This window comes from Myiozetetes cayanensis, unplaced genomic scaffold (assembly GCF_022539395.1).
Source record: "Myiozetetes cayanensis isolate MyiCay16 unplaced genomic scaffold, myiCay2020 scf10, whole genome shotgun sequence".
In the NCBI taxonomy this organism is placed as follows: Eukaryota; Metazoa; Chordata; class Aves; order Passeriformes; family Tyrannidae; genus Myiozetetes; species Myiozetetes cayanensis.
Window position 1 is genome coordinate 17,219,086 of NW_026086605.1, and position 20,148 is coordinate 17,239,233.

General features: G+C 41.9%; 1 protein-coding gene across 1 annotated transcript; it reads right to left on the reverse strand.

Annotated features, from left to right (window-relative positions):
- Positions 1-918: 918 nt before the first annotated feature.
- On the reverse strand, positions 919-19,587 carry RPP30 (ribonuclease P/MRP subunit p30). The gene is made up of 11 exons (XM_050339578.1): positions 19,488-19,587; positions 18,527-18,582; positions 18,153-18,209; positions 17,427-17,501; positions 16,816-16,887; positions 11,834-11,923; positions 9,634-9,750; positions 6,342-6,371; positions 5,864-5,901; positions 4,677-4,756; positions 919-3,208 (listed from the first exon to the last, which is right to left on the reverse strand). The coding sequence occupies exons 1-11, from the start codon at positions 19,567-19,569 to the stop codon at positions 3,099-3,101; spliced, it is 807 nt and encodes a 268-aa protein (XP_050195535.1). The 5' UTR covers positions 19,570-19,587; the 3' UTR covers positions 919-3,098.
- Between the last annotated feature and the right edge of the window lie 561 nt (positions 19,588-20,148).

Sequence of the window (20,148 nt, forward strand, 5' to 3'; positions counted from 1 at the left end):
AAAAAAACCCCAAACAGACCTGCAAAGAAATTATTTTAAAAGACAGGTTAAGTGTTAAAATTCCACTGGCTCTAAAATGGCTTTATTTATTTCTATTTATTATTTATTTATTTAAAAGCAATTTATAATTATTCTTAATATTATTTAAGATTTTTTTTTAATAGAGCTTTACATCCTAATGCAATCTTTGTCAGCAACATAAATCCTTTTGTCTTAAATGGCAGTATTTCCAACCATATTAGCAACTTTCCTCATGCCTTCCAATAGCTCTAAATAGCGAATACTTGCAATTGTTGCCTTGTCTCTGCTGAATTCTCACTATTAAAATAATCTGTGAAATGAGCAGTGATATGTGGAAGGGCAACGGAAGAAGGTTTACTGAGGTGCCAAGTGGATTTAAAGAAGTAGTTGAGTAATGGTGTTTACACAGGGTTTGGCAAACGTGGTTGATCAAGAGCTCGAGGACAGAGCTCCAACCACCGCGTAACCATTTGGACTGGAGGATTCAGATGTAATGTTGTGAAGGTGAGAGGAGACAGTATCAGAAATGTGAATTTTTTTTTAAGCTAGACATCTACAAAGTATGATGACTGAAGAATGCAAAATCAGATTATGTATATTTGTAAATTTGTACTGCTTTTTCTGTACATTTTGAACTGATACATTTCAGATTAAATAAACAGAGTGGTTCTTTTTATTTGCTGGAGTGGATGATGGAGTGATGAATGTGTGGGGGGTTATTTTTTCTCTCTCTAAAGGAAGTTCACATCTTGGCCTCTTAAAATTTTTAAAAACTCAGAAGAAAAGTCTCAGCTGCCAAGAGCAGCCAGCCCTCATGCCACCTCCCTGCCACTGTTAGATAAATCCCATCTCTTACTTATTTTAATGAAGGCAGATATGCAAGCAGAAAGACAGTACTTGAGTAAATAGTAAAACAAAGTTACAGTTTTATTACTGGGTTTGATTAAAAAAAAAATCTCATTTCTCAGCAAGTCAGTACTTACTGTGTGGAGCACAAGACAGCTCCAGTTACCCAAGCCAAGGGAGATGCCAAGTCCTGTTAGGAAAAGCAGACACTTCTCTCTCCACTTTAGCAGAAGCAGGACAACCTTTGCAATGCTGCCAGCCAGGGCATCGTGTCCCATTTCACAGACTCATAGAACAATTTGGGCTGGAATGGATCTTTAATGTCATCTAGACCAAACCCCTGCAAAGAGCAGGGACATCTTTACTCAATCAAACTACTCAGAGCCCTGTTCAGCCTGACTTTTAATGTTTGCAGGGATGGGACATCTACCACCTCTCTGGCCAACTTGTGCCAGTGTTTCACCACCACCCTCACTGTAAAATACTTCTTGCTTATATCCAATCTAAATCAACCTTCTTTTACTTTAAACCCATTACCTCTTGTCCTACCACAATAGGCCTTGATAAAAATTCTGGCAAGATCTTACTTATAAGCCCCCTTTCAGTACTGAAAGGCCCCAATAAGGTGTTCCTGGAGCCTTCTCTACTTCAGGCTGAACCCAGCTCTCCCAGTGCCTCCTCACAGGAGAAATGCTCCAGCCCTCTGATCATCTTCATAGCCCCCTCTGGCCCACTCCAAAGGTCCATGTTCTTCCTGTGCTGAGGACCCCTGAGCAGCATGTACAACTGCAGGCGGGAGAGAGCAGAGCAGAGAGGCATTACATGCTATATTCATGCACCGAACACATTTTGCTTCTTCTCTGGTTACAGTATCATTTTGGAGGTAAGTCCATAAATGACAAACTACTGTATGCATATATATATATTACTCCCCAATACCTATAATAAAATGGTCACAAAGTCAACAAATAAAGTGTTCAAAAGTAACAAAGTCAACAAATAAAATAATAACATAGAGGAAAAATATCTCATTATTTTTTGAATGAAGCAAAAGCTGCTGTGACTTACAGCAGCATTATACAGAACTGTTAAGTCTACTGAGAACTTCCTCTATTCTGCTCAGTCCAGTTACCAAGAGCTCAGAGATGACCCAATATTTTATGTGCTATGACTTCCATTTGTGGTCAGGTGCAAATAAAGAACTGGAATATCTGCAGTAAAGCTTACTCAAGTATCTTGAGTACAGTAGCTTACGTAATTTTTATATTAGTTTATTAAAAGAAAAACTTCAGTCAACGTTTGGAAGAGCTCTGAAAATGCTCTGCTGATTATAAATCTGTTATGATTGGTTTTTTGGCAGCCAGATTAGGTTTACTGAGGCACTGAAGGAAGGAAAGGCAAGAGGCAGCAAAACGAACACGTGCACAGACAACAATTCCAGAACAGGACATAAAGAAGGAAATGATGCAGTAAAGATGATGTGATGTGGAGACTGCTCAGGCCTAGGTGAGACAGCTGTTACACTGCAACTGAAACACACCATGCTGAGCACACATTCAGTGTAACCTTGGGCTCTTCCTTCCCATCTCTGGTAGCCATCTAATGTTGCTGCTTGGTTTTAAGTGCTGCAGGACACCGATGGCCTTTGGGATGTATATCTGACAGGTCAGGTCAGTCACTCCTACTGTAACACAAATCCAAGATACCTCCTAGCAATTGACAAGTCCTGGAATCTTCATTATAGCCATTGATCACAAAATGGACTGGGAAGAAGATTTTTTTTTTTACTGCACTATTATTTCTTCACAGGCCATTGAAGGTAAACTTCATCTACTGGCTTGCAGTTGTACAGAGATGTGTTTAAAACTTACAAAACCGTAAGAGCTAGACTATGAAGGCATGTGTTCTTAGAAACACTTTTAATAAAAAAGGGATGCACACGTACAAGAGAAAATTTCCACGTTAGAAACGTTCCATTGACTTTGCACTAATTCCAGGAGACCTAAGGCTGGGTGAAGTGTCAGTCTCCTGGCCAGAAGCCCAGCATGACCTTTCAGATGTGATGGCCTACCAATCAGCAGTCTCATTCACACAGGTTTCCTCACTTGAACACCGGAGAAATAATTCTTCTCCAGGCTAAACAAAGCAGTAAGGGAGGAATTGGGTTGGAGGGTGGAAGAAGACTCAACACTGGGTAAAGAAGAGGCTCCTGTTGACAGTTTTTTCACTCCTCAAGCTTGAGTCTTTGCTTTTTTGCAGGCTGGCACTGTTGTTTCTTCCTCCTCAACCTTGCGAGGCTTCTTCACCGTGTACACCACCCCACAGGCAGTCTTCCGAGTTTCTGGAATATACGAGCAGGAGCTGCAGTACCCCAAATAAAATGACACTGATGCATTTAAGGCATACTCAGTTCAGGTGTCCATACCCCAAAGCACAGTTCAATATGTTGAACAGCCAGCCAGTCAGCACGCACAGCACTGAAGCAACTGCAGGGGCAGGAGCTGGGGATTCATTGCATTATGGAGTAGGGAAACTATGGGGGGAATACAATGGTTGATGTAAAATTACAGCAAACAAAGGAAAACTGAGGTCTGCAGGGGCTGAGGGGCTGCAGAGACACAAATCCATAGGAAACCAGGCTTCATCAGTTCAGTAGTCACAGAAGGACACATTCTTGAAGCATTGTCAAAAGCATTTCTGAGCCAAAAATAGTGTTCTTAAAAAAAAATTAAAAAAAATGCATTCATATATCCCAGGACTCCTAAACAGACTATGCTGGCACAGCTATCTTAGCAGAGAATCCCCTACATACCAAATAAGTGGTTTTGTGGTACTCAAGAATTTTATTTATTGAATCCTCAACATTACCATAAACTACTAGTGTATGATATTACCAAAATCCTCATATTTGCCAAACAACCTAGTGAGCCCAATCCAACTTCACAATGACTGGTGGGAAGCTTCTCTGCAAAATTTGAAAGCAGAATAAATTCCCTACAAATAATCTGTTAGCAAAGAGGCTCTGAAAGGACCTTGCCAAAATATATTGACTTATTCTGGGCTAGAATTCTTTATGGGACAGGGAAACAACATCTGCTATTTAATTTCACAGATAAGATAGATGGCAGTCTTGAGAAATTCCACATAAACTTGACAAAAATTCTTTCAACACAATCCATGTCTCTATGTAGATAAGCAGCAGGCTGGAGGAGGACCCTGCTCACAGGAACACCCTTATCGAGAGATCAAAGCTACCTGCTGTGAATTACAGTAAGTTCAAGCCCCACCTCTACTGAAACAAGAGATGCAACCCAAATCCTACTGTGCATTTGCACCTTAGAGCAACTCAAGTTGTTGGGAAGGTGACTAGAAATCATACCTACCCAACAAACCTTGACAGAGGCTGAAACTAAGAGCTAGATATGACTACTCAGAAAGTTAAACTGCCATCAGAATAAAAAAAAAAAGTCAAGAAACTAAGAACCTGTTCTGAAAGAGGGGATAGTTTCACTACAAAGCACAGCAGGCAGGTCCCTGTTTTGGCTAAACCGTTTAAGACTCGTCAATGTGGTTAAGCAAATGCTCCAGCACAGACAGCACCACCGGTTCCCCCACTGATTTGCTAACACGGTTACATGGAAAAATAAAAACCCCTTGCCACACAAGCTCCTCTTCATTCACTGGACAAGGGAGCTAAAACCCTAATCTGACTTGCTTTGTAAGGTCTCAGACCTTTTGGAAAATACGCAGTAAGAGGAATTTATTTTAGCAAACGCACATGTTGCTTAGAGGAGCTTACAAGTGCTCACCTCCGTGAAGCATGGTGGCTCTGCAGTTGGTGGACACAGCTGCCTTCGCTTCGCTTTCCGACAGGCCAAACAGCAAACCTCTGTCACCACTGCTCAGGATCAAAATGCACAGAAAGGAGCAAACAGAATAGGGAAGTCTCTCTGCACGTAGGTTTGCTTACTCTACAAATAACTGGGAATTAGCAAAGCTGTAACTCAAAGTGACATTTTGCATAAGGTTACCCAGAGGCAGGGAACTGAGGCACCCAATTCTCCTGGCTGCAGTTCCCCAGCAGCCCTCCTGGAAAGCTCTTGGCAACGTTGCTTTTTACCAGACAAGAAAAGTCTGTCAATGCAGGAACATTTTAGATATGCACAATAAAGCAAAAAAATCACCCCATGGAAAATTTCAGTTTTGGGGAAAGGGCACTATCTGATACAAAACCATCATGCTGAAAAATGTCCAGCCACCTTTGGTGGGGATGACACCAGATTAGGTGTGTTAATTTGGTTTGAGCCTGACTGCTCATTTTAAGAGGGAAGAAAACGTTGCACATAAAAATCCTTCCAGGCCGCATAAACTCCCACACAGTTCTCATGACTCAGAGAAAGCTCCTTCCCTTCGAGGGACAGTTCAGAGATGTGCTTGTGGGGTGGGGAGAGTAATAAAAATGCATCTAAATTCTTAAAAGAAGGGAAGGAAGGACACTCTCCTCGGTTTCTAGAACACAACCACTTATTTAACATTACATATATAACTAAGGACTGGAAAATTCAGAAGTAATCAGCACTCAGATAGAAACTTCTTCTAATTTTACATAAATACAATTTTATAGCTTTTGCTACCAAATATGTGGCACTTTGGAAATCCTAAGTAATAATTTCTTGTTTGGTTCACAGTGTCCATAGAACTGTATGCTTTTAATTACTTTCTCCATTTACACCCACACAACATCAATGCATATCACAGCAAAACATACCTGTATCTGAACACAGACATTACTATCTGCAGTGACTACTCATACCACCCCATGACCAAGATCTGTTGCTCCTTCCACACACGCACAGAGCCCTGATTCATTGAAGTGGTCACCAACAAGTATCACTGTATAAAGTTCAAGGACTGTAAAGGATGAAAGGATTTCAAAACCACTTTGAACTTTCAAGTGTTACTACTAACTGCTGTCTTTGACTGGGGAAAAGGATACAGATTAGCCACGTCATAAGGACCTCGTAGTTCTAGAGGCTAAAAAAAAACAAAGAAGTTTGAATACGTGCATGCCCTCACTTGCAGGCTGACAGTGTGAGCAAGCAGGACAAGGCTATCAGGAAGGCAAGATTAAATAGCACATTATATCAAGCTGCTAAAGATACACTAGGAAATCAAACAAATACCACTGTTTTGGCAAACAGAGTCCCCAGCTGGGAGAAAACTGTCATGGAAAATATTGCAGCAGCAAAAAAAAAAAACCTCAAGAAACCCCAACAAAACAAAACCAACAAAAATCCCCAAACCCATAATACAATTCTTTTGTAAAACAGATTGATTAAAAAACTCCTGAAGATGGCAATCATATTTAAACTTACAATTTTTATATATTTAGTTTTTAATTAAAGCTGTATTTTAAGCCACAGATAAATCTTTAAATTGTTCTGACTTCAAAAGAAAAAAAATCTGGGACCTACCCTTTCAGCTGCACTAGATATAACTATGTTCTGGAAAACAAAAGAAGACAAACATTCATCTGTCAGACAGCATCAAGAAATGAAAAAAAAAAAATCAGCAAAAGCCCAGACTTTATGAGCATTAACTAAGTTCAGGCTCAGAGCTCAATTAAACATCAGAGTATCTGAGGCACTCAGATGAAGTGAATTTAGCAGGGTGGGGATCTTAATTTGAGGACATGATTAAACTCAGTTATTGCCCTATCCCCTACACAGAGAGGGGCACTGGCACAAGCCCTCCCTTACAGTTATAAACCTCTCACAGACAGACAGGAGTTGAGTAAGTACAGCACCTTTAACAGGGACAGGCTAAGCAGTATAAATGTCAAGAGTGGTGGCATTAAGCAAGCACCTATCAGCCTGTATCACTCATAGTGGACTTCAAAGGGACCCTAAGGGTAAAGAAAATAAATGCAGAGCTGAAGACACTGTGTTAAGAAGTGCCCCCTTTATTTGCAGCAGCTGAAAGAGGCCCCCTACAAACAACAACTTGCCCTGAGCTGTAATGGAAATGGATCTAGGAGTCCAGGGTCCCCCAAAAGCTGCTTACAGATAGTGCCTTTAGATAGTTTGGTGCTCCTGAATTTTCAGCCTACTCTGTTGCAGTACAGCTTGATGCTAAGCTCAGCATTCATGTTGGCCTTAATCAGACTCACAGTGGTTCAGGAAACCTATCTACACCTAGGCAGTGGCTGCCAATTCGTGCCATACACTCATTTCCCTCAACACTGGCACCCCTGTGAAAATTGTCAGGCTGAAAGAAATCCTTCTCCCTTCACTCCTACAAGGTTTCTGCAAAACAGGTATGTGAGTACGCAGGGCTTGGCAGATACCACAGCTCAGCAGCCAGAGCTTTTCTAAAGTTAAACCTCCAAGGATGCTCACCCAGAGGGAGACTGTTTTGCACAGGTGGAAACGCTGCAGCAGCAAAACTGCCTTGCACCTTTTATTATATTGAATAAAAAACTTTGGGAATTCTTGCTTGAGTGGGTGGGAATGACAGTTGTACTGAGGCAGCAAAAGGCTTTCCCTCTCTGGCATCAGTACCACCAACACATCATGCCACCTCCACTTTCAAGGTGGGGCTTTAGATCCCTTCCCCACACTGCTCTGCTTGTCCTGCCACCTTCCCCAGCACAAAGAGAAGGACAGACACTGGAAGAAAATGCCCTGTGTGCAACTGGAACTCAACATGTGAAAGCTACATGACAATGACTGTATGTTCACACTGTGCCCAAGGTTTCCTTGTGTGCTGAGGAGAGGATGGGACAGACAATTCTGCCTTACCATAAGGAAAGCCAGAAGCAGAAGCAATACATACACCATAGTGACTTAACAGCACACGTCCTGATGGCAGCCTAGGACATTTCTTTCTGCATAGTTCACCTTTAAATTGACTGCACTATGGATCCCAAGGGTGCTTTTGAGCTTCAGAGGTGCTGACTGCAAGGGTTTGCTGGGAAAATTCAAACATCCTGCTCCAAGCTCTAGCAACTAATGCCCATGTCCCAGGCTCAGAGAAGCTCCCAGAGCAGCTGTGCAAGATCTTGAACCAGTACAGGATTGTGGTTCACCACTGTGCACTGGAGATACACTCTGCCTGGTTCAAAGGCAACAGGCTGGCATCAGAGAATGGGTAAGACAGGAGAAGGAGACAAGAGCAGACAAGAAAAGCACTGCTAGAAAGCAAAAAGAGAAGCAGGCAAAGGTAAATCTAAGGGAAGGGCTAAAGGGAAAATCTCAAAGGCAAAACACTATCTCCCCAGGTAAAGGAGACGGCAGCTGTTCAGAACACTGCTCCAGGCAGCACTCCGACTCAGTTACCAAAACATAGGAGGTGAGGGACTGTGGCTATGCACACCTTCTGTCTAGCAAGGCAGGCAAGTCCTTTCTTCTTTCCCTGCATACTTTAACATGTTTTAAGGACTCCGCACAATGCCAGATCTGAGGACAATCAGTACATTTCTGGAAGTTTCTCTGCCCTGCTACAACAGAGGAAGAACCAAAGGATCCAAAAGTTTCTACAAGTTCAGTAACTAAACATGACAAAAGGCAAGAGTTGTGTGCCAGGTGCCAATGCAAGAGGCCTATGGACCAACCATCCCATGTCTCATTGAAAAAAAAAGTTTAAAAAGCGCCTTTACATGACTGATGGAGGCAAACTGTCAGTAAGGACTAATAACTATCTCTACTGGCTACAGATTGACAGATGCAGAACAAAAGGACACCATGCAAGCCTGAGCATCTGAACATCTCACTTGCCCTATTTTTGACATCAACTCAACTGGTGCTCTCCAAAACAACAACCACGTGAGAAGCACATCTTGAACTGCACAGAGGAAAGAGAAGCACTGGAAAAAAAGGAATGCCAAAGGAAAGGGGTCTGCTGTGTATACAATGTAATGATGGATCTACTTTTAATTTGCCTTCCAAGTTCTATATCCCACTTCAGACTAGATTTGCAGGGTAAGGCAAATTTCAGCTTCTCTGGACTAGCTGTGGCAAAGGCCATTTCCAATAAAGTTGGCAGGAGCTACAATTCCTTTTAACTTGGATATGTATTATGATATGCTTTCCTATTAAAAAATCATGGCCTTAGAGGACCCAGCATGACAGACAGCTTAACCTGGTAGCCTGGGAGGAGGGAAGTTATGAAAGCAATGGATTACAGGCGTCTCGGCATTACTTCTTCCTTGGGTTTCAGTAGCATGGAAGAATGCAGTCGACCTGACTGCAGCAAAGCCTTGGCTGACAGCCAGCTAGCTGTTGGGTCTGTTTTGTACACAGGGAATTTACTAACCATTTAACAGAACAAGATTTCTACATTTTTTATTATTGTTTTCTACCCCCGGTATTTAATATATCAAAAAAAAGAGCTTGGGGTCAATCAGAAATATGAGATGGGGGATTTGAAAGAAATGCATGGATTTCAGTTCTAGTGCAAACCTTAGCTCTTTGGAACTTTGTTCTCTCCCCATCCCCTCCCACCTTTGTTTTGGGAATTGCACACCATAAAAACACCCAGGTTGTTCTGAAAAAGGAATCTAAGAGCTTGACAACTTAAGCAAGCATGCAGTGGTGAAAGGCTGAAAGTATCTGGAGCTAGAATAATTGTGTCCTTGTGTTAGTAGGCAAAGATTCAGTCACAGCTTCAGATACCTGGGCATCAAACTCATTTGAAATGGCTCAGTCTGTACAACTCTAGAAGAATTTGAACTGAATTAATTACCTTGTTTTTACTTTGAGAGCTTACCTTTCCTTTGCAGATCTGCATCAAGCTGATCGCGTTGGAAACTGTGTATCGTCTCATCGTGGAGTCTTTGATGGCAGGTGTGTAAAGAAGTTCAAAGTAAATGCCTCGATCTATTGCCTTCGCATGAAAGGGAGTAATCAAAAATCAAAAGGAGAGAAGCCGAACAGTCTAACAAGTGCTGTCTATTACTGATGTCACTTATTCTCAGTTTAACTGTTTTATATATGAAGAAATTAAGGCAGAATTTTTCCAGCAAGAGCCCAGCATAGCATGAAAGGATCATAGGGGAAAGCTGCACTGTACATCCAGATATGTGTACTTGAATCTTGGGATGATAGATAAATGAGGTTTAACAAACAAAGAATTACCAGCCACTTAGTTGCTGTAACTGGCTTTCCACTATCACAGAGACGAGGAAACAGGTAAACACTGCTGCTCAGAAACAAGTCTTGAAACTTTGAGGACTCTACTCCTCTAGTCCCACACCCTGCTGTAAGAAAGATCATCACTTCCCACAGTACTCATGTCTTGCAAATGAAGAATTTGTCCTTGCATAAAAGCAGCAATCAAGACCCTTCTTCTTCTGTCTCACAGCATACTCTGGTATTTGTGACAATATTAAATAACACTGAGTCACAGAAGAGGTTCCAAATAGTAATACTGATTATATTTTCAGCTACTTTAAAATCTTTGCCATCTGTCAAAGTACCTCACCAAAAGCCTAGTATTCTTGTTTTTGCAGAGAAAGATTAAGCAACTTGCTATAGGGCACAGCGCACTAGCGATACAGACACAATTTAAAGCTGGGAGTTCTTTGGTCCATGGCCTATACTACATTTGCCTGAAGTGATACTCTATGCGTTATACTCGTATTATTAAAATATGCTGCAATGCTAATACTGTAAGAGAGTCCAGTAACTGAATACAGATGGAATTAATCCAGCTCCCATCCATGCATGACCTCTGCGTGCAGGCACAACAGAAGCTATGCATGCATCAAATGGTTTACACAGAACTGGTTTGACATCTGCAAACAAGAGAAGCCTGAAACTTTATCAAAACTGAAACAGGTGATGGCAGTACACCAATTTCCAGTCAAGCAGATTTTTAACCTCATCCCCATCACTTCAGCCGCCTGCCAATCTGTCTGTCTGGCATCATAACAACCAAAACTGACTGCCCCAGGATGCACAAAACCAGTCCAACAGACAGACTGCCTTGAAGCTGGGAGTGTGAAAGATGAGAAGTAGCTTGTAAGGAAAATGTCTCCCAACACAGGGCTCCAAGAGCCACACAGCTCCTTACCTGGGTCATCTTCTAGAGTTTTAGGCAGCTAGGGTACTCTCAAACAACATTTCAATACAAAATTGTTATTTCAGGTGGAATGTTGAAGTTCTCAGTTTATAATAAAATCTGATGTAATATTTTTATTCTGTTTCAGAATTAATTCTAGCTAAATTTTAATTTTTATTCTAGGTCAAACTTTCTGAGAAAATGAAGTAGGATTACTAGCCAATTCCAAATTTAAATTTTTAAGCACTATATATTCAGAGGAAAAAACTAGTTCACCTAAGAGCATGTTCAGATTAAACTTTCTGGCAAGTCACCAAAGTAGGTAGAACTGAATTAAAAAAATATTGGATTCATGCTGACAGCCATCTTGTGTCCTATAGTAGATATTTAGAAATTTCACATTTCGTTCAATAACCAAGACATTATTTTGTCTAAGTGTGGATTCAATGCAGTTGTCTTCCAAGGAACCAGCACAACATCCTTCTCCTAAATTAACATTGTCATTCACGTTTCTTATCTTTTAAATCACAGGGCTGTTCATCTATTCTGACACAGCTGTACTACTTCTGGTTTGGGAAGCAGCTTAGTCAGCAATCACACCACATCTCATTGCTGGCAGAGTAGTGGCCTTAAGGCTCTGTTTCCATTCCTTGGGAACACCACTTCTGCCTTCCAAAGTGGGGGACAGGAGGAGAAAAAGACAGAACATACACCACTGTGTATTAAATGCTGCAGTGGAAGCCCTGAAGAGAGGCACATCTGGAACAACACCCTAAATTATGCAAGAAAATAAAAGAACCACTTGGATGGGAATGGTGGGAGGAAAGGGGTAGGGAATTCAACTCAAATTCTTTATTTAATGTCCGTTCAGTCTAACAACAAGAAAACAATTTATATGTAAATTTACCACATTCACAGGGGGCCTTCGGAAGTAGAATGGCAGCTTTTCTGTTACATTTATGCATACCAGATCCACATCTAGAGTTGTGCAAGCAATCTACAGCAAAGAGATAGGGACAGGTTATTAGATATGCCAAAGAAAACACATAACCAACTTCAGGTGCATTAACATTCTTCATTTCTTAATGCAACAAGCATCTCTCCAGGGTCAGTTCAGCTTTAAAATTAAGAGGTACTATGCCATGCAGGAATGCCAACAGAACAGCAGGGCTACAGATGCACAGCCTCAGCATCAGAGGCTTAAACCCCAAGTCTTCCCTCACTCAGAGAGCTACTTTTCCACTAAAATAATGACCAACCCCAAAGCAAGACTTACTGCTTTGTTTTTATCTGACAGAGGACATGCAGAAACAACACTGACTTTTGACAAAAGAACTCACAGGTTCAACTTGTGATAGGGACAACCCCAGTTTATAACAGGGAACAACCCAGGAACTGCCCCCTATCCCATCATGCTCTACTTCCAGTGCAGCACCTGTTTGTTTTCAGGATTAATTATTTTTACCAAAAGCAATAAAGACTGAAAGAAAAGCAGAATTTTAGACAGTGACTGGCAGTGTCACATGCCCAGTACTGGAGACTGATCCACAGAGCCTCTCTTTCCTGACTGGGTGGAGAATGTGAAGCTTTTCCTGAGATCCACACCTTTGATGGGGTCTGAAGATGGCACTGAAGGCTAGAGTTTAAAAGTTGAGCTTTGAATTCATACCACAATTTACAGGTTGTATTAAGAGATGGAGGTAATGAACAAAGGGTGGAGACTCATCACACTGAGATACAGGGAAAATTAGCTGCACATAAAAGGGAGCCCTTGATTTACATTAACCTCATGCACACAAGATACGTAGGAATTATATGTGCCTATCCAATAAAGATGAGTACGTGGGGCCAGACTAATATCTGCAAGCAGCATTGTAACAAAGAAAATAAAATAGACTGAAGAAGTTGAAAACGAATTTTTGTGTGTAGAGGAACTCTCTGCTTTCAGAAACCTGCCAGCAACTGTTCCAAATACACCTGGCCCAGGCGCCAACCATTCATCCCTCCTCCCACCGGCATGAAAGCAGTGGGGGCTGTGGGCAGTCCTGGGGGTGGATGCTCTGATGCAAGACAGCCCTATTGCTTTGCAAACTACTCTTCCACCAGTGTGTTCATACAGAATTTGGATGGAGATGAGAGCAGAAGCCCAGCTTTAGGAATGTTTCTTAGCTGTTGATAGCACTCCCTCCTAGACAAGACAGCCACAGCACACATGCGGTCAAACCACAAGGTTTTTGAAGTTAAAATATTATCTACCAGGCCATTCAGACTAAACTTAATTTTCATGCCCTACCTTTATCAACTCTGTTAGGCAGGACACTGTTCGAATCTATTGTATAGAATTAAACTTGCATGTGGAAGTTCAGCCAGTTTTCCTCCTTTTCTTACATGAAATACAAACTACCAGAGAGAGGTGATTTACAAGAACATGCACAGAACAAATAGCTGTGAATCATGTTCTTGAAAGGATGTCAGTGAGGCCATAGAAAATATAGGAAGCGATAATGCTAAAAATTAAGGAAAGCAAGAATAGACATCAGAAACATTCAAGCTTCCCTATGTCATGAGAAATCAAGCCTTCCTAATCAGCTCCAGAAACACTGGAAAAGTCTTTTCCAGTTTGCAAATTAAGTACAGTCAGAGAGAGAGTGACTCAAATGCCAGGATATCTACAGGATTCCAGTGACCAGAACATTTCAGAAAATACCACCAAGCAAAAACAAAATTAAGAGTCATACTTCCTCCTAAGGAATTCCTGCACTGCATGGAAAACTGAAGAGGAGATTATTCCAGACACCCTTATGTTCAGCCAAGCTCTGGCTCACAAGTCACACATGCAGGCACTTAAGGTGACCCTGCCTGCTGAAAGGATCTGAAGTGCAACACCTTCATACAGAAAATGACATCCAGTGGTTGCACAGCCCAGCACTGCCTGGCTGCACTGTGGGCAAGAGCCCCACCTGCTGGGAAACTCCAGACAGCCATAAATAAATAAATTCGCCACTGTTTGGACGCTCTGAAGCAAGCTTTGGCAAATATTTTAGGAATAAACATTGGAATGTGGCTTTGCACCACATCCTGAAACTGACATGAGCAAGTTTTTTTAGATAGTGGTGATCTGCTAATTGCTTACAAACAGCAGACAGAGGTAAGTAATACAATTAACATTCCGAAATCTTAAAAAGCAAAAGTTTTGTAAAGCAACAGGAACAGACCTTGTTACTGGTACAGAGTGGGTATTCCTATTGCAGCCCAAAACAATCCTTTTGGGAGACTTAAAGAAGAAGCCTGTTCTACAATTGGTAAACATGGCTTCCTCATTCCCTTGAGGTAATGCTGAGTTACCAAAAGCCAATTTTCTAACAGAGAAATATCCATGAGTCATAAGAGCTAAATGTAGGTGCCGAAACCCCAGTTGTAATGTCACTTGTGTCAGACTCCCCTATGATAACTCTAGAAAACTGACATAGCTCTCCACAGAGAGTTTAGAAAATCTAAAATCTTAAAAGACAAACATTCAAACCTGCTCTGAATGTGAACATGTAAGGATGAAGTCTTTCACCTCATGTGGTTTTCAAGAAACATGCTTGGGTTCCATCCCCAGCTCTAAGTGCTGCCAGCATGGAAGCAATGAAGATGGCCTCACTGATAATCCTTCTTCTGTCCTAACACACTGTACATCACTTGCCAGAGTGTCACCTTAACCAGTCTCCATCTGCACTGGCCTGCCCAGAGCACAGCCATCCACTTTGTGCCAGCACAACGATCCACATGGCTGAATCAGAGCAGAAAAGTAGATCTGCCTGAAAAATAACTTGGCAAAAACTCTGGTTACTGTTCAGCCAAAAGCATGTTCCTCAAAGCAAACTGCCAGGCAGCTAAGCATACAAGCAGTCTCACCAGCAGAGCAGTCAGAGCCCTGCAGAAATGAGTGTTTTTCGTGCAGAAATGTTTATGACAGCTTAAGCACCGCCACAGCTGGATGTCCAACTGCAGCAGGACTCATGATATGGCTGAAAATAAACAATAATCACCCTTAAATGAGAGCACATCCTTTCTCCAGAAAACAACACAGCATAAACCCTGCTGATTATCTAACTTCAGAAACTTGTTTAAACATATGATAACTGATTGAGCTCACATAAGAAGTAAGATTTTATACTGTTGCCAGAGATCAAAAGAGAGGTGGAGAGTGGCCCTCAAAAGTATTTTACAACCGTTTGCCTCCATCACACCCCCAAGAGTTCTAAAATCTTGCACAGGAAATAAAATTCAGAAATTAGTTTCATTAAGCTGTAACTGTTACAATTAATGCTTGAATTCTTCTGCTGAAAGATTCCTTAAAGTTCACCTTCTACAGCCTTTTGCTTTATACTTTACTTGGCTAAATCTTCAAAAAGGAGGGGAAATAAATTAGAAAACCAAAACAGAATGTAATTTTAATGTGGCAAAACAGGTACTCAACAGTACTAGAAAGTAGCTTTAACTTATTTAGAAAAGCCAACTACCACACTCAGCTTTAAACTGACAAGTTCCCTTTGAAAGTAAATTCTCCAAAGAGACTCACATTTGTTTTAGGTGTCCCTGTGCCTCCTTAACACTGCCTCACACAGCAAGCATGCCTGCTTCCTCCTGCCAAGGCTAACAGAGATGGGATGCTTCCATCTACTCTCACAGTTCAGACTTAATGATATTTATGAGCTTACAACAGGTCAGACATCACAATATTGGGTTTTCTAAGAAAAAATCTGATAAAAACATCATTTGCTTTAAAGTGCTCCACCTGATAAGAGCATTGACATCAGCTGTTAACAAGTATTTGAGAACAATTTAAATAAAAATTATTCACACCCGCTATTTTCTCTCATGCTGGGAGCCCTACCACTGCTACAAACATCAGCATCTGTTCAGTAACACCTTCAAAGACTCACCAATTTTATTGAGGTATTTTTCAGTTGCAAGTTTACTCTGAACAGTCAGGATAAAATCTGAGTGAGAAAATGACCGTCTGCCCTTCAAGTGTTTCCCCTGAGGCTGTTCTACTTTTGTACAGCCTCAATGGTTTTCTCAGCAGGCAAAGTAACAGATGTATCATGAAATCACAGAAGTGAAGCTTCTCTCATTGAACTTAAGCATCCAAAACACTCAAAACAAAAGACAGAAATCTCAGTCTGACAATGGAGCAAGGGCTACTGGGTTTAATCAGGCATATTTACTTTCGGAAATTTTAGTTTATCTGTTCATAAGATGCTGCGACAACCAGAACTGGCTCTGTCTTGTAAGCTCCTGCTCCTCTTTTAATTTAAAATAAAGAAGGAAAAAGAAAAAGAAGAAAGATATGCCAAAGGTATTCTTTTTGGACAAACTTTCAGGAGAGGACCTAGGACTAAAAGGAAGAAGGTAACTCTCAGAACCACATTAGCTGCACTTTAAAATCCTCCCCAGCATTTCAGAGACCTGGAACAATCAATGCTAACGGAAGATCACAAGTGTGTTTTGGGGAAGTTAGAGTTTGAGACACTAAAGTTCAAGAGAGAATTTTTCTACATGATGATAACACACATATTTCAGGGGGAAAAAAAAAGGATGTTTTCTCTGCTCACCAGAGTACAAGACACACACAAGGCAACCACAGTACAGGGGCAGACAAGTCCATTCATCAGATAGATCAGGTAGATGTTTCAGACTCTGATCTGTCACCTTGCAGCCTCCTGCAATCCCTCCCGACCTGCTCAGACTATTAACTGACCAGGCAGCCTGTAATGCTTAATTAGCCCCATAAGGTCTTTATAAAACAGGAAATAAAATCAAAACAAAGCATGTACTTAAACTAGCTCAAGGCACTAAAAGATATTGAATAAGCATTACAGATCAGATGATTGTACTTACATGGAACAGCTTTTCAGTCTTTGGAAATACTGCTATGATGTCATATAACCTTATATTTGCAGATGTTGATCTCTACAAAAGGAGCAAAAAATTACTACCTTTAATTCTGGCAGATAGCAAAGCTATGCACAATGATTAAACCAAAATAATGAGAAGAAAATTTCTTTTTCCCTAGTACTAAAACAAAGCCAATAATCATCCAATCACACAGCAGGCCTCTACTGTGAAGTCATTCATTCTCAATTTGAGCCTTATTGCCACCCACCTACCAAAGCACTTACACCTTTTGCTTCGATCATGTAACACTAAACACAACCAGACCCAAGGCTTGCTCATGGTCTTCCAGTTTATGCACAGAAGTACAGAAATCGAAGAAAATAACCCAGGAACAGAACTATTGTTCCATATTGACACATGACCAGCAGAAGCCATATCCAGTCTTGTAAGTCTGCATCTCTTCATGATCACATTAACTAAAGAAGCAATCTGCGAAATCACTGCTGAGTGCCCTATAAAATCTAGGGAGTTCTCCCCATAAAATTTCCAAAATTTTATTCATTCACTGAGAAGAAGAAATAAAAATTGGAAAACTGAGTGCTAAATATACTTACCAAGAGATTACAGTGGGAAGGATCAGAAACAACAAGTGTTAGCCGGGTTAAGACTTTAATTCTTTTAGATGTCCCCTACAGAAAAAGAAATAATGTAGAAGACTTAAAAACCATCAAAGAAAAAATTTGTGGTGATTTCCACCCAGCCTGCTATAGAAAGAAAATGGTACCTTGCTATACTAATTTTCCCTAATTTATATAGTCTCTTTGATATTATACTCATCCTTACAAAGAATGACATTGTGTTTCTCTGAGTAAGGGCCAATAGAAAGAAAAAAGAAAGAAATAAAGAAAAAAAATCATGCAGAAAAACTGACTCTGTTTTATTACTGCTATGATTCCCCAGCTAGGTCACTGCAAGTTCCTGAATTAACCAATATCAGTGACCTGAAATACAGTCTTGTATTTTATTATATCCACATTTTGCTTCATCAAAACCAGGAAGTTATTTCCAAAGCTCAAATTTCAAGAATTATATTGTAATTATTCAGCTACAAGCAGATTCAAAATTCACACAAAGCAATCTTTAAAAATTTCTAAAATAATGAAGAGACTACTCTAATGTGAGTGTACCATTCTTCCAAAGCTTGGTGCTTTTAACCATCAAACAATGTACAAATTTCTTTTTTCTGATTAACATCTAATATACAAAATCACATGTACAAACACACCAAGATAAGAAAACGTAACTCAAAATAATAATACACAGAATGTAACTGGACATACTTGTACAATAGGCAAAGATGGAAACAACTCTGAAGGAGATACTGGCTTGATGATTTCCTTAAAAGAGAGCAGAACAAAGTTATTAAAAACGTGATGGGTTAGGTTTACAAGTAAACAAAAGCTGTGTTCCAATCATGAGAAGAAATTTACCATGCTAACAAAACTATTTCCCTGGGACAGTACATGAACCATAATAAAAACTAACCACAGGGCAATAATATTAAATTATAAAATGGGAGCTTTGCTACAAATACAGAGGTTTGTACTTGTGTCTAGATGTGCATTCTGCAGATAAAGCTATATGGGAACATGCAATAAAGCAGTAGGTTTACTAGAGAAAATACAGTGAAAAAAATAACCCCAAGAAATAGTACCTCTTTCTTTTCTTTAAAATCGATGACATGATTAAGAGCAACTGCAGAATATCCCACTGAAAAACACACAATAAGAGTATTTTGTCTCCATTAAACTAATGGAAACAAATCCAATCAGAAAACTGTTAAACACTCATTACTTAAAGGTCTTAAAATTAATAAATCAGGTGCATATTTAGCTTTCACATTATTTGTCTTAGAAGACTGGTTCACCCGAAAAAGTGTTCTAGAATAAAAAATTCAAACTGTTGGCCTTTTAACATATCCCAGGCCTGACAACTTTTACTCAACGGCAGAGCTTTACAAACACGAATACTTGGGGTTCGAATCCTCAAAGATGTGGCCGAGTTTGGTGTTGTTTATGACTTTCTTTAGGGAAAACTGTTAAGTACATTCAGGATAGTTGTTAAAACTGCAGACGACACAGAGCTGGGAGAGACACAGTTACTGGAGAAGGCAAATGTGAGGACTCAAAATGATGCCGACGAAACTGAAAGGTGTCGTTCAGAGGGGCTCTGAGGAAGATGGTACACTTGACAGATGGCATTTAAATCACCCCCAAAACACGGGGCAGGCAGCACCCGGCTGTACAACAGTTCTGCGGGAAAAGAGACGGGACGTAAGAAACTGCAGCCGGAAAAACTTGCCTGGGTTGGGAAAAACACAACTGTTACGCTGGGATAAGCAGACACAGAGCCTGCAAAGCACACCACGAGCTTCCCCCGCCGCTCAGTCCCGGCCACTTGCAGAGAACTGCGGGTCGGACAGGGAGAGCGCAGAGGCGCCAGGGAAAACGCGCCCGCGTGGGAGAGGACGGCGAGGGGTTGGCTGGCGTGGAGGGAAGGAGAAGCTCATCCCGGAGAGCCCGGCTGCGCCCGCCCCCTCCCGCAGGCTCCGGCTGCGCTCCCCCACCCGGCGGTCGCGGCCCGCTGCCCCCCGGGCCGGCCCCGCCCGGACTCACGGTGCGCCGCCGCCTCCAGCAGGCTCTGCAGACACTTCTTGTCGGGCCCCTGCGGCAGGTTCAGGTCGGCGAACCCGGCCATGCTCACGCCGGGGCGGGCGGGCCGATGCCGGGCACGGCAGCGACGCAGGGCGGCGGCACCGCCCCCCGGCCGCCCGCGGCAGCCTGGGGCCTGTAGTCCCGTCCCGTGCCGGGCCGCGCCGGGCTGGCGGCACCCGCAGCATCCCAGCAGCCGAGGGAAAGGGGGCTGCTCGTGGCCGCGGGAGCGCTCCGGCCGGAGGTGTTCGGAAAGCCATGGGCAGGGGAAAGCCCGTGGGTTGTATTGCTGGGGTCGTAGGCGGGGTCTCTGAGGGAGCTCACTCCTGGCTCTGAAGGAGATCACGCCTGGATCTGAAGGAGATCACGCCTGGATCTGAAAGAGATCACGCCTGGATCTGAAGGAGATCACGCCTGGCTCTGAAGGAGATCACCCCTGGATCTGAAAGAGATCACCCCTGGATCTGAAGGGGATCACCCCTGGATCTGAAAGAGATCACCCCTGGATCTGAAAGAGATCATCCCTGGATCTGAAGGGGATCACCCCTGGATCTGAAGGAGATCACCCTGGATCTGAAGGAGATCACCCCCACTCCCTGCCGCTCTCCACAGCCGCAGCGGCGCC